Source organism: Oncorhynchus tshawytscha, linkage group LG20 (assembly GCF_018296145.1).
Source record: "Oncorhynchus tshawytscha isolate Ot180627B linkage group LG20, Otsh_v2.0, whole genome shotgun sequence".
Taxonomy (NCBI): Eukaryota; Metazoa; Chordata; class Actinopteri; order Salmoniformes; family Salmonidae; genus Oncorhynchus; species Oncorhynchus tshawytscha.
In genome coordinates, this window is record NC_056448.1 from 49511763 (window position 1) to 49538068 (window position 26306).

The 26306-nt window shown below is 42.5% G+C and overlaps 2 protein-coding genes across 2 annotated transcripts in view; both read right to left on the reverse strand.

Annotated features, from left to right (window-relative positions):
- The window catches only part of LOC121840171 (thymic stromal cotransporter homolog), a 46469-nt gene extending 43768 nt beyond the window's left edge, over positions 1-2701 (reverse strand). Inside the window, exons 1-2 of the mRNA XM_042302047.1 lie at positions 2320-2701; positions 303-884 (exon numbers count right to left, since the gene is read on the reverse strand). Of these exons, the coding sequence (XP_042157981.1) occupies positions 303-884; positions 2320-2562 (825 nt within the window). The 5' untranslated portion in view covers positions 2563-2701. The remainder of the gene's footprint in view (positions 1-302; positions 885-2319) is intronic.
- A 12440-nt stretch (positions 2702-15141) lies between these two features.
- Positions 15142-26306, reverse strand: part of LOC112219952 (A-kinase anchor protein 2) — a 28195-nt gene continuing 17030 nt past the window's right edge. The window contains exons 4-5 of the mRNA XM_042302048.1: positions 20682-20884; positions 15142-17410 (exon numbers count right to left, since the gene is read on the reverse strand). Of these exons, the coding sequence (XP_042157982.1) occupies positions 17303-17410; positions 20682-20884 (311 nt within the window). The 3' untranslated portion in view covers positions 15142-17302. The remainder of the gene's footprint in view (positions 17411-20681; positions 20885-26306) is intronic.

A 26306-nucleotide genomic window follows, 5' to 3' on the forward strand; every position in this document is an offset into this window, starting at 1 on the left:
CACAGCCCTCTATAACAATAGGTCATTGTCTCATAACTCTGCAATAGAGGGCTCTGGTTTGGAAATGTGTTTTAATGGATGTTTTAAAATGTTACCGTCTGGGACCAGCACTAGCCTGGATCTGTTGGTGCTATCTTTCCAACTCCTTGTTAAACATGTTTGGTTTGATAGGGCCAGAAGTGGCATGATGGCACAACAGACCAGCACTCAGGCTACAAATCCACACACACACACACACACACACACATATTTTAAACCCCCCAAAAAAAAAAAAAAAAAAAATGGAATGCATTTCAACTCACCTGGGTGGCGTTCCAGTTCAGTGGCTCCTTCATCTCAAAGGTCACCAGTATCTCCATTCCTCCTCCCACCGCCACGTCATATAGAATCCCACCCGCAAAAAGAAGCAGAATGTTCAGAATATTCTTGGAATATTGCGTGTCGATACCGTTGGTCTCATTGCGCTCTTGTGCGCTTGGCGAGACAGTTGGTATTAGAAAGATAAACATTGTGTAGACGAGACACACAAAGTAGAGGAAGGCACTCAGGCTCACTAACACTGTCCCCTGTTTAAAGTCCACACTGTACAACTGGAAGAGGTGCCCAGACACCAAACTACCGATGAGTCCAGCTATGCCATAGACCAGCTCCATTTGCATCATGTGGAGAGAGCGGTCCTCCTCGGTGGAGGTGAGCGACACCAGGGCCATGACCCCGGCCCAGTAGGAGCAGAACCCGCCGCTGAGTCCGTGGACCACCACCCCGCCGAACATAGCCTGTATCGGGAGATCCATCACTATGACCAGGAGCAGGACCACTCTGGAGACCAGGTAACCAACCAGAGGGATCACGATGGGGATCTTCCGGTACCCCAGGTCACCTACCTTGGATGGATGAACAAATTAATGAATTAACAAATGAATAAGTGAAAGCATTTCTTCAGACGTATATAAAATACGCCTAGTTGCTTCAGCAATTTAAGTAGGTTACAACAGTAGGGTATAAAGTAAAGACTGGCAAGGATTTCGAAACACAAAGTCTACACAGAAAATGTGTGGCTGTTTAAATCTCGTGTTGAGGCAAAACGTGTTATATCTGAGTGTTGATTCTAGTGGGGTTAACACCAGTGGTATATCTGAGTGTTGATTCTAGTGGGGTCAACACCAGTGGTATATCTGAGTGTTGATTCTAGTGGGGTTAACACCAGTGGTATATCTGAGTGTTGATTCTAGTGGGGTTAACACCAGTGGTATATCTGAGTGTTGATTCTAGTGGGGTTAACACCAGTGGTATATCTGAGTGTTGATTCTAGTGGGGTTAACACCAGTGGTATATCTGAGTGTTGATTCTAGTGGGGTTAACACCAGTGGGATTGAAATTAAAACCACCTGCAGGGAATAAATTAAGTTTTGTTGTTACTCGACTGTGTTGAGTTCATTTCCGTTAATTATTTGGGTGAAAAAGATATGGGAGGGGTCTCATCATATTGTCCAGCATACTTTGTTTCAGGTTGCTTTATAGAATCATTTTTTAACATTTTTAATCTATGTTTCTGCACATTGATTGATTCATTAATATTACACTACAAAAAGATAAATAACAAACGTTTCTAAATGAATCCAATCTGTAAGTGGTTGGACTTACTTCACCTGTTGAGATAGTTGTTCCAGTTTAGATGGTTTAGGCGGTCTCATTTATCGATCTTCCCTACCTTGGCAGTCATTCTAACTGCAGTTGCACGTATTTAAAAGTTCCAATTGTGTGCTATCTTAACTCTGGCTGGATTCCAATAGGAAATATGTAACACTTTGCAAGCCATCATAATGTGACTTGCTGATACGGCCTGTAAACCAGGAGTTTCAGACCCCTGTGATATTGTAAAACTAGGCTGTCATTGTATGGTATTGAAATTGAGCGAACAGAGTAGAATTTTAGCAAGCAGGAAATTAGCAATTTTCACTAGATAACACAGCCACAAAGTCAGAACGGCTTTCCCAGTGTGACAAAAGATGCTGCTCTGGTCGGACAAATCAATACCCGAATATCACCGCCAATCACAATACTGTCGGGTAAGTAATACTGTCAAACACTTCACTTTAAACCCCTAGAGATATTATGGACATTTTCTGAAATTACAATAGGAAAAAATGAAGAAAGAAAATCCTGTGTAGCACTTTTTAAATCGGAATTTGCAACACTCATGGTGTGAGGTACACAACACTCTTTGGCTTGTTAGTTTAACACTATTTGGATTCAAATTTCATTTCCACATTTAACATTGTGGGTGTTAAAATTCCAATCGAAAAATTGCTGACTTACCTTGGCTAAAATAATGGCGGGTAGGATCGGAACGAACTTGGACAGCATATTATATATCATGTAAAAGTTGGACATAGCTTTCTGCCGGCTGTCCTCAGTGGGGGTTGGATTAAGAGCATCCGTCGCAATGGCGCATTGCTCTTTTACCACCATCTGCAAGCCGGTGTCGAAAAACGCGCTCGCTATTTGGGCACATAGGACCACTGGCTCGATGCGTTTACGCAGTGTCTCCAATGGCAACATGATTAGTCCCGATAAAAATCAACAGGTGGTGAAACAACAACACCCACCAGACTCGGTGTAACTATCTGACCCCGGCGCCAAACTTCACCAAGGACTGCCACCCGAGTGTGTTGAAATGTGCTAATCACGACCCTACCCATTCACCTCCTACAGTAGTTCCGTGTTTCAAACAGAGCCGCGGACTAGGCTACGTACATGATGACAAAAGACTGGATGGGACTGGGACGAAAGTTTAGGGAAGTTAGCTCAGGGTCAATATTTATTCTGCACGAGTAACATTTCCACATGAATGAATACAATCTCTTTGGTTCAATGGTTTTGTCTTTACAACTATTTCGATGTCAGTAGATCTGTATTCAATTCGTGTCGCTGAAGAGTTACAGATTGCGCACAAGAAATGTAAAGGTAATTTTCGTTTGAGCCGATATGCAGCGTTTACCGTGAATGCAGCCTCTGCAAGGGTTGGGAGGGACAGCGTGAAGAGTGTGTCCCCTGCGCCACCGTGGGAACATAGCCTATATCAGCTCTATAAAGGCAATGTTTTATCCAGTGGCGATTTAATCATGTAAATCTTGGTGGGGCAAGCTTCCCCATTTTTTAGATGCTTGCCAGCAAAGCCACTACATAACACTGAACAATATATTAGTTGCTCTATAACGGTCAGTGGCGGTTCTAGCCAGTATTGCTCCCTGGGCGAACCAATCAGCGCCCCCCCCCCCTCAAAAAAGCACCAATCTGCACTACTAACTGTATTTTTTATTCAGACATTAGGAACAGCACAAATAAATAATTCAAACATTTAAAACTATATAAATATATATACAAAAATAAGACCCATAATTATCAAAAAGTAACAAAGTCAAAGAGAAACAAATTGTAGTATATAAATCCAAAATAAAAAAAAGAGAATTGAATTATTACTCTTACCCTATTGCTAAGAAAAAATACATAAATAAAACAAAATTGCACAAATCCTATATCACACAAATAGAATAACACACTTATAAAGAAGAGAACCTAATTATTGCACTTCAAACAAGAAACACACCAGACTAAACTGCACAACTAATTGCATTACTAACTGCATTGGTACTGTACAAAGTTAGAGGTGCGCTATTTGATAGATTCCCCACTCCCCCTACCTCTGGCTTCCGTTGGGGAGACCTGAGGTCACTGCTCTCCTTACCTCGTGCTTCCGTTGGGGAGACCTGAGGTCACTGCTCTCCCTACCTCGGGCTTCCGTTGGGGAGACCTGAGGTCACTGCTCTCCTTACCTCGGGCTTCCAGTGGGGAGACCTGAGGTCACTGCTCTCCTTACCTCGGGCTTCCAGTGGGGAGACCTGAGGTCACTGCTCTCCTTACCTCGGGCTTCCGTTGGGCAGACCTGAGGTCACTGCTCTCCTTACCTCGGGCTTCAAGTGAGGAGACCTGAGGTCACTGCTCTCCTTACCTCTGGCTTCCAGTGAGGACGCCTGAGGTCACTGCTCTCCTTACCTCTGGCTTCCAGTGAGGAGACCTGAGGTCACTGCTCTCCTTACCTCTAACTTCTGTTTGGGGAGACCTGAGGTCACTGCTCTCCCTACCTCTGGCTTCCAGTGGGGAGACCTGAGGTCACTGCTCTCCCTACCTCTGGCTTCCAGTGGGGAGACCTGAGGTCAACCTAACCCCCTCCCCCCATCTCGTACTTCTGAGTGTGAGATCTTCCCAGGCAGTAGCCTACCTAGCTCACAAGCTAGAATCAGAGCGCACATTCCAACAAGGTTAATTGACACACTGTCCAACATGGTGACATGATATCATTGACATGACGTGCAAATGTCACCATTCTAATGTATTTATGTTATTAATATTATTATTTTGTGCGGGTGCTCCATGATGCCACCCAGGGCGACTGCCCATGTCGCCTATACCTAAATCCGCCACTGATAACGGTGACAAACGGTGCCCACAAACTGTTAAGGCCTACATAAAGCTGTCACAACAGCTTACCACTGTTACACCTGGCTATCAGCAGAGCCTTGTCTGGAAGCAAAACAGTTCATTCAGCCTCATAGCTGATATGGCTGACTTGTTTATTAAACAAATATGGTTTCTTCTGATAATTGAGATGTACGAACTATGGCATAAGGGGTCATGGCATCCCGACAGCGTATGGAGACCTTCCATAAGGCTCTGTAGTAGCTTCTCATGTTCTTCAATGGTGACTCCCTGCATGGAGACAGTGGTGTGGAGCTGGTCCGAGTCTGCTGGGTCTGTTCGTACTATAACGACTCAGGGCGAGACCCAGATTCAGACACAGGAGGCAGATGGTTCGAGTCTCTGATATTTATGAAAATACAAGGGGCAGGAAAATAGGCAGGTTGAGTACAGGCAGAAGTTCTTTAACCAGGTCAGAATCTGAAAGTTACAGGGGGGCAGGCAGGCTCGAGATCAGGGCAGACAGAATGGTCGGGCAGGCTCGAGGTCAGGGCAGACAGAATGGTCGGGCAGGCTCGAGGTCAGGGCAGACAGAATGGTCGGGCAGGCTCGAGGTCAGGGTAGGCTGAATGGTCGGGCAGGCTCGAGGTCAGGGTAGGCTGAATGGTCGGGCAGGCTCGAGGTCAGGGTAGGCTGAATGGTCGGGCAGGCTCGAGGTCAGGGTAGGCTGAATGGTCGGGCAGGCTCGAGGTCAGGGTAGGTTGAATGGTCGGGCAGGCTCGAGGTCAGGGTAGGCTGAATGGTCGGGCAGGCTCGAGGTCAGGGTAGGCTGAATGGTCGGGCAGGCTCGAGGTCAGGGTAGGCTGAATGGTCGGGCAGGCTCGAGGTCAGGGTAGGCTGAATGGTCGGGCAGGCTCGAGGTCAGGGTAGGCTGAATGGTCGGGCAGGCTCAAGGTCAGGGTAGACTGAGAGGCTGACCTCTTCTTCATGACTGCTGCCGTGTAGTCTGGGTAAATGCAAATATTCTGGCCGTCGTAGGTGATGGCAGCCGCTCGTGATGCCTTACGGAGGACATCCTCTTTCTCCTGGAAGTAGTGGAATTCGACTATGATGGGTCTGGGCAGCTCCCCATTCTTTCGTGCGGACTGTAAGCTTCTGTGTGCACTATCAAGGGTGGGGGTGTAATCGAGGCCTAGGATTTCCTGTAGCAGTTTAGCTATGAACAGGGTAGGCCGCAATCCGCCTACGGCCTCGAGTCCCTCTTTCACACCAAAAATGCGACCCCCCCCCCCTACAGCGCTGTCTTTTCTCAAGGTCCTCAACCTTGGAAGATAGTTTGACGATATCTGATGATATCTGGGTAACTTCCAGTGTCATCACTCTGTCGGAGTATTTCCTCTGCCGTATTTCCTCTGCTGTATTTCCTCTGCTGCTGTATTTCCTCTGCTGCTGTATTTCCTCTGCTGTATTTCCTCTGCCATATTTCCTCTGCTGTATTTCCTCTGCTGTATTTCCTCTGCTGTATTTCCTATGCTGCTGTATTTCCTCTGCTGTATTTCCTCTGCTGTATTTCCTCTGCTGTATTTCCTCTGCTGTATTTCCTCTGCTGCTGTATTTCCTCTGCTGCTGTATTTCCTCTGCTGCTGTATTTCCTCTGCTGTATTTCCTCTGCCGTATTTCCTCTGCCGTATTTCCTCTGCCGTATTTCCTCTGCCGTATTTCCTCTGCCGTATTTCCTCTGCCGTATTTCCTCTGCTGTATTTCCTCTGCTGTATTTCCTCTGCTGTATTTCCTCTGCTGTATTTCCTCTGCTGTATTTCCTCTGCTGTATTTCCTCTGCCGTATTTCCTCTGCTGTATTTCCTCTGCTGCTGTATTTCCTCTTCTGCTGTATTTCCTCTGCTGCTGTATTTCCTCTGCTGTATTTCCTCTGCCGTATTTCCTCTGCCGTATTTCCTCTGCTGTATTTCCTCTGCTGCTGTATTTCCTCTGCTGCTGTATTTCCTCTGCTGCCGTATTTCCTCTGCTGCCGTATTTCCTCTGCTGTATTTCCTCTGCTGCCGTATTTCCTCTGCTGCCGTATTTCCTCTGCTGTATTTCCTCTGCTGCTGTATTTCCTCTGCTGTATTTCCTCTGCTGTATTTCCTCTGCTGTATTTCCTCTGCTGCTGTATTTCCTCTGCTGCTGTATTTCCTCTGCCGTATTTCCTCTGCTGTATTTCCTCTGCTGCTGTATTTCCTCTGCTGCTGTATTTCCTCTGCCGTATTTCCTCTGCTGCTGTATTTCCTCTGCTGCTGTATTTCATCTGCTGTATTTCCTCTGCTGTATTTCCTCTGCTGTATTTCCTCTGCTGTATTTCCTCTGCTGTATTTCCTCTGCCATATTTCCTCTGCTGCTGTATTTCCTCTGCTGTATTTCCTCTGCTGTATTTCCTCTGCTGTATTTCCTCTGCTGTATTTCCTCTGCTGTATTTCCTCTGCTGTATTTCCTCTGCCGTATTTCCTCTGCTGTATTTCCTCTGCTGCTGTATTTCCTCTGCTGCTGTATTTCCTCTGCCGTATTTCCTCTGCTGCTGTATTTCCTCTGCTGTATTTCCTCTGCTGTATTTCCTCTGCTGTATTTCCTCTGCTGTATTTCCTCTGCTGTATTTCCTCTGCCGTATTTCCTCTGCTGTATTTCCTCTGCTGCTGTATTTCCTCTGCTGCTGTATTTCCTCTGCCGTATTTCCTCTGCTGCTGTATTTCCTCTGCTGCTGTATTTCCTCTGCTGTATTTCCTCTGCTGTATTTCCTCTGCTGTATTTCCTCTGCTGTATTTCCTCTGCTGTATTTCCTCTGCTGTATTTCCTCTGCCGTCCAGGCTGTTCAGATGGGTGTCCTGTTTCACCAAGTCTTCTTTAATGGGGTCGATCTTTGTGTTGACCTTCAGTGGCGAGACTGGCTATTTGTGCAGCTAGGTCAGTGGATAGTGACTCCACCTTAGTCAGTCTGTTCAGACTTAATGATAGCCACCATTACCATGGCTAGGTCGGGGAATGGGGGGGGGTCAGAGTGCGTGTCCATGTCCGGTGAGCCCGAGGCTTTAGTAGGGGCCTGCTCTACTGAAGACTATGATGGGTCTGGGCTGTTGTTTCCTCATTGTACGATGAAAAAGGCCAAATAGCCTCTACACAAATGGGCTGCAATATTCAAGGTAAATTCAATTAAATACAACTTGAGAGACTCCCCTGGTGTCCTGAAGTCCTCCTTTTGTTTGTGTGCAAATGTTTTCACCACGGCCTTTAACACAATGTAATCTCTATTCTTGAATGATGCTAAGATATAATGTTGATATTGCACCACACAACTCAAACGCCGGTTCACCAGCGTGAACGAAATCACAAACCACTTTTTGTTTTGTTTTGTTCAAACCCCTGAATAACTGTTGTCTGCTAAAGAGGATCATCTGTTTGCATCTGCCAATCCACTTCCTGTCCAGTTGTCCAAACGACTTGTCCCCAGAGCTTCCTATACAGATCATCTATTTCCATAACGTGTTGAGGCCGGCAATAAAGGAGAACGAGAGGCTCAATTAAAGATGTTACAGCCACGGGAGATAGGGGTCAGCTGCAGCACCCGTGTTAAATCACCCCCCCCACCAAGTTACTGAGCTAGGCCTTATTTACCCTTCTATGAGCGAATTAAAACACTCATAGGCACATTTCGGAAGCCCCAGAAACAAACCCCTAGCTTCCCAGTACATATGGACATTAACAAGGTTTATCAATGAGTTTTTGGCGGGTTAATGGCCAAATTATTTATTACATAAAAAAAAGAAGAAGATTGATGACAGGGGCTACAGGAGCTCATGTGCCCCCCTCCCCCACCACCTTGTGGTGGCTGTGGCGTGTCCAGTATGCCAGTGGTTGCTGTGGGGGTTCAGTACACCAGTGGTTGCTGTGTGGGTGCCAGTATGCCAGTGGTTGCTGTGGGGTGTCCAGTATGCCAGTGGTTGCTGTGGGGGTGTCCAGTACACCAGTGGTTGCTGTGTGGGTGTCCAGTACACCAGTGGTTGCTGTGTGGGTGTCCAGTATGCCAGTGGTGGCTGTGGGGGTGTCCAGTATGCCAGTGGTGGCTGTGGGGGTGTTCAGTATGCCAGTGGTTGCTGTGGGGGTGTCCAGTATGCCAGTGGTGGCTGTGGGGGTGTCCAGTATGCCAGTGGTTGCTGTGGGGGGTGTTCAGTATGCCAGTGGTGGTGGCTGTGGTGGGGTGTTCAGTATGCCAGTGGTTGCTGTGGGGGTGTCCAGTATGCCAGTGGTGGCTGTGGGGGTGGGGTGGTTGCCAGTATGCCAGTGGTGGCTGTGGGGGTGTCCAGTATGCCAGTGGTTGCTGTGGGGGTGTCCAGTATGCCAGTGGTTGCTGTGGGGGTGGGGTGGTGGCCAGTATGCCAGTGGTTGCTGTGGGGGTGTCCAGTATGCCAGTGGTTGCTGTGGGGGTGTCCAGTATGCCAGTGGTTGCTGTGGGGGTGTCCAGTATGCCAGTGGTTGCTGTGGAGGTGTCCAGTATGCCAGTGGTTGCTGTGGGGGTGTCCAGTATGCCAGTGGTTGCTGTGGGGTGTCCAGTATGCCAGTGGTTGCGTGGGGTGAATCAGTGTGTGTGAGAGTTGAATCAGTGTGGATGTGTGAGGTGAATCAGTGTGTGTGTGTGAGGTGAGGTGATATCAGTGTGTGTGTGAGGTGAATCAGTGTGTGTGTGAGAGGTGAATCAGTGTGTGTGTGTGAGGTGAATCAGTGTGTGTGAGAGGTGATATCAGTGTGTGTGAGAGGTGATATCAGTGTGTGTGAGAGGTGATATCAGTGTGTGTGTGAGGTGAATCAGTGTGTGTGTGAGGTGAATCAGTGTGAGTGTTAACAGTGACAGTATTTTATTAGGTGATAAAATACTGTAAAATGACTCCAACAGGGAAACTGATCAGCTGCATAATCAATTAAATAATAATAGAGAATTGGTCACAAAATTACAGATTTTCTTTTTAATGACAAAATAATTATACAGGCGTATAACTGAGAATACAAGCAGCCTACTATATAAACCAACAGAAGCAGAATATGAACATACAAGGGGCTAACATACACACATAGTTAGGGTTTTACACATGCATATGATTGCTTCTTTATCACATCAGCTATTCCCCCTCCCACTAGGGTCTACTCCACTATAACCTATTCCCCCTCCCACTAGGGTCTACTCCACTATAACCTATTCCCCCTCCCACTAGGGTCTACTCCACTGTAACCTATTCCCCCTTCCACTAGGGTCTACTCCACTATAACCTATTCCCCCTCCCACTAGGGTCTACTCCACTATAACCTATTCCCCCTCCCACTAGGGTCTACTCCACTGTAACCTATTCCCCTTCCACTAGGGTCTACTCCACTATAACCTATTCCCCCTCCCACTAGGGTCTACTCCACTATAACCTATTCCCCCTCCCACTAGGGTCTACTCCACTATAACCTATTCCCCCTCCCACTAGGGTCTACTCCACTATAACCTATTCCCCCTCCCACTAGGGTCTACTCCACTATAACCTATTCCCCCTCCCACTAGGGTCTACTCCACTGTAACCTATTCCCCCTTCCACTAGGGTCTACTCCACTATAACCTATTCCCCCTCCCACTAGGGTCTACTCCACTATAACCTATTCCCCCTCCCACTAGGGTCTACTCCACTATAACCTATTCCCCCTCCCACTAGGGTCTACTCCACTATAACCTATTCCCCTCCCACTAGGGTCTACTCCACTGTAACCTATTCCCCCTCCCACTAGGGTCTACTCCACTATAACCTATTCCCCCTCCCACTAGGGTCTACTCCACTATAACCTATTCCCCCTCCCACTAGGGTCTACTCCACTATAACCTATTCCCCCTCCCACTAGGGTCTACTCCACTATAACCTATTCCCCCTCCCACTAGGGTCTACTCCACTATAACCTATTCCCCCTCCCACTAGGGTCTACTCCACTGTAACCTATTCCCCCTCCCACTAGGGTCTACTCCACTATAACCTATTCCCCCTCCCACTAGGTCTACTCCACTATAACCTATTCCCCCTCCCACTAGGGTCTACTCCACTATAACCTATTCCCCCTCCCACTAGGGTCTACTCCACTATAACCTATTCCCCTCCCACTAGGGTCTACTCCACTATAACCTATTCCCCCTCCCACTAGGGTCTACTCCACTATAACCTATTCCCCCTCCCACTAGGGTCTACTCCACTATAACCTATTCCCCCTCCCACTAGGGTCTACTCCACTATAACCTATTCCCCTCCCACTAGGGTCTACTCCACTATAACCTATTCCCCCTTCCACTAGGGTCTACTCCACTATAACCTATTCCCCCTCCCACTAGGGTCTACTCCACTATAACCTATTCCCCCTCCCACTAGGGTCTACTCCACTGTAACCTATTCCCCCTCCCACTAGGGTCTACTCCACTGTAACCTACAGAGCTTCAATCATGGAGCTCTCCACTTTGGATGGTGGTATATATGGTAAAATAGTATAGCAAAGCCTTTCGCGGTTATAACTATATATAAAGCCATCTTAATCAACACTCAGATATACCACTGGTGTTAACCCCACTAGAATCAACACTCAGATATACCACTGGTGTTAACCCCACTAGAATCAACACTCAGATATACCACTGGTGTTAACCCCACTAGAATCAACACTCAGATATAACACGGGTGTTAACCCCACTAGAATCAACACTAACACTATGGACTACCCCTTAAACAACTAGACAACTAGACAAAACCAACCAAGGGGACAGAGAGGACAGGGGACATGAATAACGAATAATGAATAATAATGAATAACGCTCACACACACAACACACCACTAGAATCAACACTCAGATATACCACTGGTGTTAACCCCACTAGAATCAACACTCAGATATACCACTGGTGTTAACCCCACTAGAATCAACATTCAGATATACCACTGGTGTTAACCCCACTGGAATCAACACTCAGATATTGCATTCATAACCCTTTATACCAAGAATTTAACACTTCCAAATGTGCTCTACATGGCATTTACATTATTACTGTATAGTGTGTTATCGCTGTTCTGCTACTTCCTCATTTGTTCCCAGACCCTTAAATGGTTTTGTATTCACTCATGGCAAACTGCATTATCCCACCAAATATAAACTGTCAACACTAATTTATTAATTCAAGAAATTACTACTTTCTTTTCAAGTTCCCGAGACCAAATTCAGCTTGATTTAATTATATTTGTGTATTATATATATGTATTTGTGTTGTTTTTGTATCATACGCCCAAGAAGCATTCTCATATTAAGAGACACCTGTACATGTTAAAGACATTTGGCAATAGCAGACACAATTTGGATTTGCAGTAATACATTTAGCCTTATGCTAATCAAATAGCATTGTGATGTTAAGCTAGAAAAGCAGACACTCCTGTTACTCACCTTGACTTGCATATTTATCTGTTGTGGATTTACCACACTGAGGACTATCACACACACACGGACACATAAACATACACAGCTTGTTTACATTACTGTACACAACATTTAAATACAGCCCTCAGGAAAACTATTTTCCTTTAGTGTATTTTCCACTGCACAAATAAAAAAAAGTCTCTCATCATAATAAACGTCTCACATCAAAGCTACCAGGCGATAAAACAAACCTCTACTTTTGTGAGTTAAAATGATTATTTCACATAGAAAAACCTTGTCTAGCTGTTCATCATGTCAAACTATCAACACTGTCTTTCAGTCAAATCAGCGTGATTATGTACTGCACTATGCTCCACGTCCTCGTTCACAGGTCAATCTCAGTTCAACTTCCCTGACAATCTTAGGAAGTTCAAGTCATGCTCTTTCCCTCTCCCCTCCTCTCTCTCTCACCCTTCTCTTGCACTCTTCCCTCTCTCACTCTCCCCCAAGGCAAACAGAATACTGTCTGTATGTCATCACAGCAACATTGTCACTCAGTTAACACTGTTGCCACACACACATTAGAATCAGAGAAACACACTCTCCCATGTGTCGTCAGACATAAGCAGAAACATCCAATCACAGCTTCTTTATCCCATGAAACACAATAGTGATATCCCATGAAACACAATAGTGATATCCCATGAAACACAATAGTGATATCCCATGAAACACAATGGTGATATCCCATGAAACACAATAGTGATATCCCATGAAACACAATAGTGATATCCCATGAAACACAATGGTGATATCCCATGAAACACAATGGTGATATCCCATGAAACACAATAGTGATATCCCATGAAACACAATGGTGATATCCCATGAAACACAATGGTGATATCCCATGAAACACAATGGTGATATCCCATGAAACACAATGGTGATATCCCATGAAACACAATAGTGATATCCCATGAAACACAATAGTGATATCCCATGAAATACAATAGTGATATCCCATGAAACACAATAGTGATATCCCATGAAATACAATAGTGATATCCCATGAAACACAATAGTGATATCCCATGAAATACAATAGTGATATCCCATGAAACACAATAGTGATATCCCATGAAACACAGTAGTGATATCCCATGAAATACAATAGTGATATCCCATGAAACACAATAGTGATATCCCATGAAATACAATAGTGATATCCCATGAAACACAATAGTGATATCCCATGAAATACAATAGTGATATCCCATGAAACACAATAGTGATATCCCATGAAATACAATAGTGATATCCCATGAAATACAATAGTGATATCCCATGAAATACAATAGTGATATTCCATGAAATACAATAGTGATATCCCATGAAACACAATAGTGATATCCCATGAAATACAATAGTGATATCCCATGAAATACAATAGTGATATCCCATGAAACACAATGGTGATAGCCCATGAAATGCTTTTCAATGTAAAAAAAAAGAAGATTTTCTAGAACACAATAAGAAACACAAAAATAATATTATTGATTGTGGACACGTCTCAATTGACACCCTATTCCCTGTATAGTGCACTTCATTTGACCATGGACTGAGCACAATCATTTGGAACGCGGCCCCTGTGCTTTGTCAGGGAGATTAACGGACTTGGAGCATGCCTAGAACGTTCTGTGGCCTCGGAGGGCCACGGTACATGGCCTACTTCCCTGAACAGTTCTCAGAACCTGGTTTGTGGGACGGTAGAGCTGGCAGGGCCCTCATTTAGGAGAACAACATCCACAGAGTAAAACAACATGTTCCTTTTGTTGTAGTAGTGTCTGTCGGTCAATAACAGCATGATTGTTATCCGGTCCGTTGTCTCATCATCTCTGGTTTCAGTGTTGTCCATTTAGAGAAGTTAATACTTTTATGTCTTGTTCTGAATTTGCTATGAAAGAACTGGACATACAGTAGAGCTTGACTTAAAACATAGAGCTAGACATAGAGTAGAGCTTGACTTAAAACATAGAGCTGGACATAGAGCTGGACATACAGTAGAGCTTGACTTAAAACATAGAGCTGGACATAGAGCTGGACATACAGTAGAGCTTGACTTAAAACATAGAGCTGGACATAGAGCTGGACATACAGTAGAGCTTGACTTAAAACATAGAGCTGGACATAGAACTGGACATACAGTAGAGCTTGACTTAAAACATAGAGCTGGACATACAGTAGAGCTTGACTTAAAACATAGAGCTAGACATAGAGCTGAACATAGAGCTGGGCATAGAGCTGGACATACAGTAGAGCTTGACTTAAAACATAGAGCTGGACATACAGTAGAGCTTGACTTAAAACAGAGCTGGACATAGAGCTGAACAGAGCTGGACATAGAGCTGGACATAGAGCTGGACATAGAGCTGAACATAGAGCTGGACATAGAGCTGGACAGAGCAATTGGATGTCTCCACGTTTAGAAAAATACTTACATGTGTAACGAAAAAGATGTATCCCTTTGAAAGACATGACTTCTAGATTTTAAAAAAGTGTTTGATTTTTATCATGCAAAATATCTCTATTGACGTCAATAGATTGTGGTGCTTTGAAAGTGTGTAGTCCTTGATCCAATCTAGCAACTCAATACATTGTTTTGTATCATAATGGTGTTATCTCCAAAAAGCATTAAAAAAAAAAACAATTTAAACCCAACAAAACTCTCACCATTCTTTCCCTTAGCTGGCAAGGTCTAGAGGCAAGGTCAAGAGGCAAGGTCAAGAGTTAAACAATTTGCTGAGATATTATTGCAATATTCCCCAGCACACCAGAAGCAAACATAAGAACATTTCTTCTGGAGAGATCAAATACACATCCATCCTATTTCATTATGTTAAACTTCAAAGCGGCTTACATCAGAGAAGAGAGCAATTAAACAAGCAATGCCAATATAAATGATCAGAGGATAAAAAAAAAAGAAAATAAATATCTGACATTCGAATACTACGACACACAGACAGTTTGGAAACCAGTAGAATGATTAATGCTTTGAACAGTGTTAGTCTAGAAATAAATCTCCCCCGACATGTATTGTGTCTCATCCATAGAATCAGAATGATGCCATAATGGGCGGCCATTTTGAGTGTCCCCGTGGTCGTTCATTCTATTGTTGTGTTGTCGTATTGTCGAATCGTCGTATCGTCGTAATGGGCGGCCATTTTGAGTGTCCCCATGGTAGTTCATTCTATTGTCATATTGTCGTAATGGGCGGCCATTTTGAGTGTCCCCATGGTAGTTCATTCTATTGTCGTATTGTTGTAATGGGCGGCCATTTTGAGTGTCCCCATGGTAGTTCATTCTATTGTCGTATTGTCTGTCATATTGTCGTAATGGGCGGCCATTTTGAGTGTCCCCATGGTAGTTCATTCTATTGTCGTATTGTTGTAATGGGCGGCCATTTTGAGTGTTCCCATGGTAGTTCATTCTATTGTCATATTGTCGTAATGGGCGGCCATTTTGAGTGACCCCATGGTAGTTCATTCTATTGTTGTATTGTCGTAATGGGCGGCCATTTTGAGTGTCCCCATGGTAGTTCATTCTATTGTCGTATTGTCGTAATGGGCGGCCATTTTGAGTGTCCCCATGGTAGTTCATTCTATTGTCGTATTGTACACTGCCTTCAGAAAGTATTTACACACCTGGACTTTTTCCACATTTTGTTGTGTAATAGACTGAATTTTTAAATGGATTAAATCAACATTTTGTATCACTGGCCTACATACAATACCCCATAATGTCAAAGTGGAATTCTGTTTGTAGAACATTTTTTAAATTAATAAAAAATAAAAAATGAAAAGGTGAAATGTCTTGAGTAAATATGTATTCAACCCCTTTGTTATGGTAAGCCTGAATATGCTCAGGAGTTATAAATGTGCTTAATTAACAAATTGTGTAATAAGTTCAGGGTTCAATAATAGTGGTTAACATGATTTCTTAATAACTACCCCATCTCTGTACTCCACACATACAATTATCTGTAAGGACCCTTAACCAAGTAATGAATGTCAGGCACAGATTCAACCACAAAGACCAGGGAGGTGTTTCAATGCCTCACAAAGAAGGGCCCCGATTGGTAGATCTAAAAAAAATAAAAAAATAAAAAAATAGCATTGTGAAGTTATTAATTAGACGTTGGATGGCGTATCACCAAGTCACTAAAAAGACAAAGGTGTCCTTTCTAACGCAGTTTTTGGAGATGAAGGAAACTGCTCAGAGATTTCAACATGAGGCCAATGGTGACTCTAAAGCAGTTACAGAGTTTAATGTCTGTGATTGGAGAACACTGAGGATGGATCAACAACATTGTAGTTACTCCACAATACTAACCTAAATGACAGAGTGAAAAGAAGGAAGCCTGTACAGAATAAAAATATTTAAAAACATGCATCCTGTTTGCAACAAGGCACTTAATTAAAACTGCCAAAAATGTGGCAAAGAAATTAACTTTCTGTCCTGAATACAAAGCGTTATGTTTGGGGCAAATCCAACACAACACATCACTGAGTACCACTCTTCATATGTTCAAGCATGGTGGTGGCTGCATCATGTTATGGGTATGCTTGTCATCGGCAAGGACTAAGGAGTTTTTTGTACAAAAAAAACTGAAACGGCTATAAGCACAGGCAAAATCCTAGAGGAAATCCTGATTCATTTTGCTTTCCAGCAGACACTGGGAGACACTGGGAGAGCAATGATCAACTATCAACTTGGCAGAGCTTGAAGAATTAAAAAAATAATAATGGCCAAAGAGACCTACCCAGAAAGAGTCACAGCAGTAATCACCGCCAAATTGACTTCCACAAAGTATTGACGCAGGGGACAATAATTATGTAAATGAGATATTTCTGTATTTTATTTTCATTTTTGTTGTTGTAAATGTATTAAATATTTTTAAAAAACGGAAATATCTTATTTACATAAGTATTCAGACCCTTTGCTATGAGACTCGAAATTGAGCTCTAATATTTCAGGATCACTTGGCGTATGACTCATCGTTGTCATCATCTGCACAGTCCTTTACACACCTTTTATCTGGAAAAGTCCAAACATTCCAAAATGACCTGCCCGAACACAATGTTGTTGTCGTCACGGTTACTTGTCCGTCACTTGGCAACCGGCCATATCCCATGGGTCTCTCCGTTTCACTGTTGGCAGGGCTTGCTGATGCTCCAGGTTGGTCCATCCAGTAGATCATGTGACAGGTCATGTGATCAGAATACTTGAGTAAAATAAATACTTGTAGTTGTGTTGCTGCTATGTCCCTCCTCCTTCCATCCCTGATAGTCACAGACTACTACTCCTCTTCCTCTTTTTCTTCTCTGTCCTCGTTAGTGTAAAGCCCCGCCTCCCACCTCAGCGCCATGTTGCTTTTCCTGCGGGTGACGCGGGTGGCCTCCAACACCTGGTAACCCAGACAACAAACAACAAGTCAGTCAACAGGGAGTAGAGACAGGACTTCAGGGCACTAGGCAGTACCTGGGGATAATTAATGAATTCATTTCCCTTAAATAAATAAATACAAATAAATAAAGTTGATCTGAGTCTCTGGTATTACAGGATATTTTTTGTAGTTTTACACGTCTTTTGTAATGACCGCCATAGAAGCCTAAAAACTGTGGCAGGGCGATTCCATGCCTGAAAATATTTTGGGTACCTCAGATTCAGTGGCGGTCCGTGCCATTTAAGATAAGGGAGGGTTATCTTTTTTTTATGAGCATGGACTTATTTCAATTACAGCATATTGGGATGACTGTCATTCATATTCTATTCACCCAGTTCAATGTAACATCAATAGGTTTAGGCTACTACATGATATTCACATTTTCCCTTATTTAAAAAAGATATATATATATATATTTTATTTCACCTTTATTTAAATAACCAGGTAGGCAAGTTGAGAACAATTTCTCATTTACAACTGCGACCTGGCCAAGATAAAGCAAAGCAGTTCAACACAAACAACAACACAGAGTTACACATGGAATAAAACAAACATACAGTCTATAATACAGTAGAAAAATAAGTCTATATACAATGTGAGCAAATGAGGTGAGATAAGGGAGGTAAAGGCAAAAAAAAGACCATGGTGGCAAAGTAAATACAATATAGCAAGTAAAACACTGGAATGGTAGATTTGCAGTGGAAGAATGTGCAAAGTAGAGATAGAAATAATGTGCAAAGGAGCAAAATAAATAAATAAATACAGTAGGGAAAGAGGTAGTTGTTTGGGCTAAATTATAGATGGGCTCTGTACAGGTGCAGTAATCTGTGAGCTGCTCTGACAGCTGGTGCTTAAAGCTAGTGAGGGAGACAAGTGTTTCCAGTTTCAGAGATTTTTGAAGTTCATTCCAGTCATTGGCAGCAGAGAACTGGAAGGAGAGGCGGCCAAAGGAAGAATTGGTTTTGGGGGTGACCAGAGAGATATACCTGCTGGAGCGCGTGCTACAGGTGGGTGCTGCTATGGTGACCAGCGAGCTGAGATAAGGGGGGACTTTACCTAACAGGGTCTTGTAGATGACCTGGAGCCAGTGGGTATACCCATCATGAGGTTGCTACAACCTAGCCTATGAATGAAAGTTTACATCGTAGGTGCACAAAGGTCGAGAGAAGTTTGAGTAATCAAGGTGACAGACATTGACACATTTAATACCACCTTGCACACTCTTGCCTGCATCTAGTTGATCTGGGGTGGAATCATTAGTCCAACAGTTGCAATCAAGAGTTTCTATTGGACAAATTCAGGTATTTTATATCCTGGTCTAGTTCCGTTAAAGGAACGTTTTTAAACAGATTCAGCACAATGAATACACCCCTGATCACACGCAAACACAGTTCACTTTCATAGCAGTCACATTAATTTTTATTTAACTAGGCAAGTCAGTTAAGAACAAATTCTTATTTTCAATGACAGCCTAGGAACAGTGGGTTAACTGCCTTGTTCAGGGGCAGAACGACAGATTTGTACCTTGTCAGCTCGGGGATATGAACTTACAACCTTCCGTTATTGGCCCAACTCTCTAACCACTAGGCTACCCTGCCGCCCCCAGCTCATTGCATATAGATGCGAGAAGGAATAATATCGACACACTCTCCTCTTCTCACCTTTTCCCTTTGCTTATGGACTTCAGTGCACAACACATGAGCTGTCTGTGACCAGGCAAAAAAACCTTTCCAAACCATATCATGACTGCTAACTTCTACGCACAGCCTACATCGTTGTCACGTCATAGTCAACATGGCTACTAGGACTAATGCATTCGTAAAACTGCTACAATCATGCAGTACAGTGTAGAGTCAGCAAGCAGTTTAGCAGTTACACCAGCAGGCCCCGGTGGCAATAAATTAATAAAACCAAAACCTTAGCTCGACTTGGAAGAGTTCCAGTGTTGGATAGCCATACCAAGCTAGCTAACATAGCATCCCTCTCTGTTTGAGCCAAGTGTTTGAGAAGGCTAAACTTGCTAGCTGCATTCAACCCTAGCTAAGTAAGTGAGAGTAAAAAATATATATATACTACGAAATATAGCTAGCTCTCTCTCTCGTGCTTCTCCTTCATTTTGGAAGAAATACATTTGTTCAAAACTGTTAGCTAGCTGTCCTCCGGCTACACCACGGTGCTACCCTAGAGAGTACTATTGAGGCTACTGTAGACCTTCATTGCAAAACTGTATAGATCATTTTGTGACGTGAATATATTTAGTTTTATCAAAAAACACTACTTCTGTTTTTCTGAAATTCACTGAGGAGGATTAATTTTTTTATTTTATTTTATTTCACCTTTATTTAACCAGGTAGGCCTGTTGAGAACAAGTTCTCATTTACAACTGCGACCTGGCCAAGATAAAGCACAAGCAATGCGACACAAACAACAACACAGAGTTACACATACTCACAAAGTGAGCATTGTAGTCGTCTTGTAAGAGTAACAACGATTGGATCCACTCGTTTCTATTATTGGACAACTACAAATCTCTGGTATCAGCTGTTCTCCTTGGCCTTTCTGTGCCTGAGATCTGTTGGCGGATTGGGTTGACTGACTGACTACAACTTTTTCCAACCTGTATTTCCTTTGTTTTATTGTCATTTACACTGTTGGTTTATGTATTCAGTTGTTGGGGAAAACTACTGTGAGTTCCTTTATTTATGTGTGGAACAGTGGCCTGTATTCATGGTGCCAAAATAATTTATCTTTCATCTCTCTGTGTTTTCATAATTTCCCTTCAATTTGCAAGCTGAATTTCACCGGATAAATAATCTGAGCGAGGGAAACAGTGCCTCTCTGTCTCAGTACGTGTAGCAGTTTGTGCTGTCTTGCCAACTCCTATGGTCATTGTCAGGACAAACTCTCCAAAAATATCTGGGACCTGGCTAGATAAAGGCTGCTAGAGTAGACTTATTGTAGGTTTAGCCTGGATACCAAACCTATTTGTGCTAACATTCCGTTTCACCAAACATTTGGCATATGGCAAGCAGTGGAATGATAGTACAACAAGGTCTGGTACCCAGGCTATGTAGGTCACTAAACCCAGGGAACGACAGTGCAGTAACAGCAGCTGAAGAGAACATGGATAGTACTACTACTACTACTGCTACTACTACTGCTACTGCTACTACTACTACTACTGCTACTACTACTACTGCTATACTACTACTACTACACTACTACTACTCACACTGTTGTCCTCTACTTTCTCCCGGCGCTTCACTTTGTGATTCTCGTAGTCGTCCATCAGGGTCTGCATGAAGTTTTTGGGGCGCCCGCTCTCCCCAGAGTCGTCACAGCCCAGGTCCAAGAGGGGCGAGGAATTCCCAGACGAGGAGGGGGATGCAGAAGGATTCTCAGACGAGGAGGGGGATGCAGAAGGATTTATCTTACCTGCAGGTTATGCACACAGAATAAATGTCATATAAGGACATGACAATACAAATTATCTTGTCAATACAGACAATTTATCTACTGTATATGTCAATACAGACAGTATCTACTGTATATGTCAATACAGACAGTATAATAGAATATCATCTTTTCATGTCTATCCTCTACATTGACTCGGTATCTAATCAATATTGAATGGGAAGACGGCGTCGTGTCTATTGAATGCAGTACTGGCTCATTAGCACAAGGGGGAAGTAATTCACCACGAAAACCACCACAGCGTTGTATTGCTGGAAGGCAGAGCAGTGGGAAACTGTTGCTAGACATGCTTAGAGAACTCGGCATGTAGCTTAGAGAACTCGGCATGTAGCTTAGAGAACTCGGCATGTAGCTTAGAGAACTCGGCATGTAGCTTAGAGAACTCGGCATGTAGCTTAGAGAACTCGGCATGTAGCTTAGAGAACTCGGCATGTAGCTTAGAGAACTCGGCATGTTGCTAAGAGAACTCGGCATGTAGCTTAGAGAACTCGGCATGTAGCTTAGAGAACTCGGCATGTAGCTTAGAGAACTCGGCATGTAGCTTAGAGAACTCGGCATGTAGCTTAGAGAACTCGGCATGTAGCTTAGAGAACTCGGCATGTAGCTAAAGAACTCGGCATGTAGCTTAGAGAACTCGGCATGTAGCTTAGAGAACTCGGCATGTAGCTTAGAGAACTCGGCATGTAGCTTAGAGAACTCGGCATGTAGCTTAGAGAACTCGGCATGTAGCTTAGAGAACTCGGCATGTTGCTTAGAGAACTCGGCATGTAGCTTAGAGAACTCGGCATGTAGCTTAGAGAACTCGGCATGTTGCTTAGAGAACTCGGCATGTAGCTTAGAGAACTCGGCATGTAGCTTAGAGAACTCGGCATGTAGCTTAGAGAACTCGGCATGTAGCTTAGAGAACTCGGCATGTTGCTAAGAGAACTCGGCATGTAGCTTAGAGAACTCGGCATGTAGCTTAGAGAACTCGGCATGTAGCTTAGAGAACTCGGCATGTAGCTTAGAGAACTCGGCATGTAGCTTAGAGAACTCGGCATGTAGCTTAGAGAACTCGGCATGTAGCTTAGAGAACTCGGCATGTAGCTTAGAGAACTCGGCATGTAGCTAAGAGAACTCGGCATGTAGCTTAGAGAACTCGGCATGTAGCTTAGAGAACTCGGCATGTAGCTTAGAGAACTCGGCATGTAGCTTAGAGAACTCGGCATGTAGCTTAGAGAACTCGGCATGTAGCTTAGAGAACTCGGCATGTAGCTTAGAGAACTCGGCATGTAGCTTAGAGAACTCGGCATGTAGCTTAGAGAACTCGGCATGTTGCTAAGAGAACTCGGCATGTAGCTTAGAGAACTCGGCATGTTGAACCTAGAGAAGCCCAAACCTTATCATAAAAACTACAGGACTCTGTTTAAACAGCCAATCGGGAGCTAAGAATGTCAGAGGCAGGGTTAGGGAGCCTGTCATTTCAAAGCATTCCCAAGTCGGATTTTACAACACAACTCGTGTTTCCCATCAGCCATCAGAATGCTTTCAAAATGGAGGAGTACATAAACATATGCCAACTCTAGCCAGGAGCAGGCCCGATTACACGCAGGATCTAATAGTTTGGTTTTTCAACAAAACTTTAATAACAAAGGGAGAGACAGAGTGGATTTAATTGACAAAACTATCGTTTACATTCACCACAATAGCTAATGTCCTCTGTTATAGTTGTGTTGACCACTATAGTCCTCTGTTCTAGTTGTGTTGACCACTATAGTCCTCTGTTATAGTTGTGTTGACCACTATAGTCCTCTGTTATAGTTGTGTTGACCACTATGTTATTGTTGTGTTGACCACTATGTTATTGTGTTGTGTTGACCACTGTGTTATTGTAGTGTTGACCACTATAGTCCTATGTTATTGTAGTGTTGACCACTATGTTATAGTTGTGTTGACCACTATGTTATTGTTGTGTTGACCACTATGTTATTGTAGTGTTGACCACTATAGTCCTATGTTATTGTAGTGTTGACCACTATAGTCCTATGTTATTGTTGTGTTGACCACTATGTTATTAATTAATTACTAACCAAGAAAGTATCAGTGTATCACACATTGACCACTATGTTATTGTTGTGTTAACCACTATGTTATTGTATTTTTGACCACTATGTTATGGTTGTGTTGACCACTATAGTCCTATGTTATTGTAGTGTTGACCACTATGTTATTGTTGTTTACCACTATGTTATTGTTGTGTTGACCACTATGTTATTGTTGTGTTGACCACAATGTTATTGTTGTGTTGACCACTAAGTTATAGTTGTGTTGACCACTATAGTCGTATGTTATTGGTGTTGACCACTATGTTATTGTTGTGTTGACCACTGTGTTATTGTTGTGTTGACCATTATGTTATTGTAGTGTTGACCACTAAGTTATAGTTGTGTTGCCCACTATAGTTGTATGTTATTGTAGTGTTGACCACTATATTATAGTTGTGTTGACCACTAGATTATTGTGGTGTTGACGACTATGTTATAGTTGTGTTGACCACTATAGTCCTATGTTATTGTAGTGTTGACATCTGTTATAGTTGTGTTGACCACGATAGTCCTGTTATTGTAGTGTTGACCACTATGTTATAGTTGTGTTGACCACTATAGTCCTATGTTATTGTAGTGTTGACCACTATGTTATTGTAGTGTTGACCACTATGTTATAGTTGTGTTGACCACTATAGTGCTATGTTATTGTAGTGTTGACCACTATGTTATTGTAGTGTTGACCACTGTTATTGTTGTGTTGATCACTATGTTATTGTTGTGTTGACCACTATGTTATAGTTGTGTTGACCACTATAGTCCTATGTTATTGTAGTGTTGACCACTATATTATTGTAGTGTTGACCACTATGTTATTGTTGTGTTGACCACTATGTTATTGTAGTGTTGACCACTATGTTATTGTTGTGTTGACCACTATGTTATTGTAGTGTTGACCACTATGTTATTGTTGTTTTGACCACTATAGTCCTATGTTATTGTAGTGTTGACCACTATGTTATTGTTGTGTTGACCACTATGTTATAGTTGTATTGACCACTATAGTCCTATGTTATAGTTGTGTTGACCACTATGTTATTGTTGTGTTGACCACCATGTTATTGTTGTGTTGACCACTATGGTATTGTTGTGTTGACCACTATGGTATTGTAGTGTTGACCACTATGTTATAGTTGTGTTGACCACTATGTTATAGTTGTGTTGACCACTATGTTATTGTTGTGTTGACCACTATGTTATTGTGTTGTGTTGACCACTGTGTTATTGTAGTGTTGACCACTATAGTCCTATGTTATTGTAGTGTTGACCACTATGTTATAGTTGTGTTGACCACTATGTTATTGTTGTGTTGACCACTATGTTATTGTAGTGTTGACCACTATAGTCCTATGTTATTGTAGTGTTGACCACTATAGTCCTATGTTATTGTTGTGTTGACCACTATGTTATTAATTAATTACTAACCAAGAAAGTATCAGTGTATCACACATTGACCACTATGTTATTGTTGTGTTAACCACTATGTTATTGTATTTTTGACCACTATGTTATGGTTGTGTTGACCACTATAGTCCTATGTTATTGTAGTGTTGACCACTATGTTATTGTTGTTTACCACTATGTTATTGTTGTGTTGACCACTATGTTATTGTTGTGTTGACCACAATGTTATTGTTGTGTTGACCACTAAGTTATAGTTGTGTTGACCACTATAGTCGTATGTTATTGGTGTTGACCACTATGTTATTGTTGTGTTGACCACTGTGTTATTGTTGTGTTGACCATTATGTTATTGTAGTGTTGACCACTAAGTTATAGTTGTGTTGACCACTATAGTTGTATGTTATTGTAGTGTTGACCACTATATTATAGTTGTGTTGACCACTAGATTATTGTGGTGTTGACGACTATGTTATAGTTGTGTTGACCACTATAGTCCTATGTTATTGTAGTGTTGACATCTGTTATAGTTGTGTTGACCACGATAGTCCTGTTATTGTAGTGTTGACCACTATGTTATAGTTGTGTTGACCACTATAGTCCTATGTTATTGTAGTGTTGACCACTATGTTATTGTAGTGTTGACCACTATGTTATAGTTGTGTTGACCACTATAGTGCTATGTTATTGTAGTGTTGACCACTATGTTATTGTAGTGTTGACCACTGTTATTGTTGTGTTGATCACTATGTTATTGTTGTGTTGACCACTATGTTATAGTTGTGTTGACCACTATAGTCCTATGTTATTGTAGTGTTGACCACTATATTATTGTAGTGTTGACCACTATGTTATTGTTGTGTTGACCACTATGTTATTGTAGTGTTGACCACTATGTTATTGTTGTGTTGACCACTATGTTATTGTAGTGTTGACCACTATGTTATTGTTGTTTTGACCACTATAGTCCTATGTTATTGTAGTGTTGACCACTATGTTATTGTTGTGTTGACCACTATGTTATAGTTGTATTGACCACTATAGTCCTATGTTATAGTTGTGTTGACCACTATGTTATTGTTGTGTTGACCACCATGTTATTGTTGTGTTGACCACTATGGTATTGTTGTGTTGACCACTATGGTATTGTAGTGTTGACCACTATGTTATAGTTGTGTTGACCACTATGTTATTGTTGTGTTGACCACTAGGTTATTGTAGTGTTGACCACTATGTTATAGTTGTGTTGACACCTATGTTATAGTTGTGTTGACCACTATAGTCCTATGTTATTGCAGTGTTGACCACTATGTTATTTAGTGTTGACCACTATGTTATAGTTGACCACTATGTTATTGTTGTGTTGACCACTATGTTATTGTTGTGTTGACCACTATGGTATTGTAGTGTTGACCACTATGTTATAGTTGTGTTGACCACTATAGGCCTGTGTTATTGTAGTGTTGACCACTATGTTATTGTAGTGTTGACCACTATGTTATAGTTGTGTTGACCACTATAGTCCTATGTTATAGTTGTGTTGACCACTATAGTCCTGTTATTGTAGTGTTGACCACTATGTTATAGTTGTTGACCACTATAGTCCTGTGTTATTGTAGTGTTGACCACTATGTTATTGTAGTGTTGACCACTATGTTATAGTTGTGTTGACCACTATAGTCCTATGTTATTGTAGTGTTGACCACTATGTTATAGTTGTGTTGACCACTATAGTCCTATGTTATTGTCGTAATGACCACTATGTTATACTTGTGTTGACCACTATATTCCTATGTTATTGTAGTGTTGACCACTATGTTATAGTTGTGTTGAGTTGTGTTGACCACTAGATTATTGTGGTGTTGACGACTATGTTATAGTTGTGTTGACCACTATAG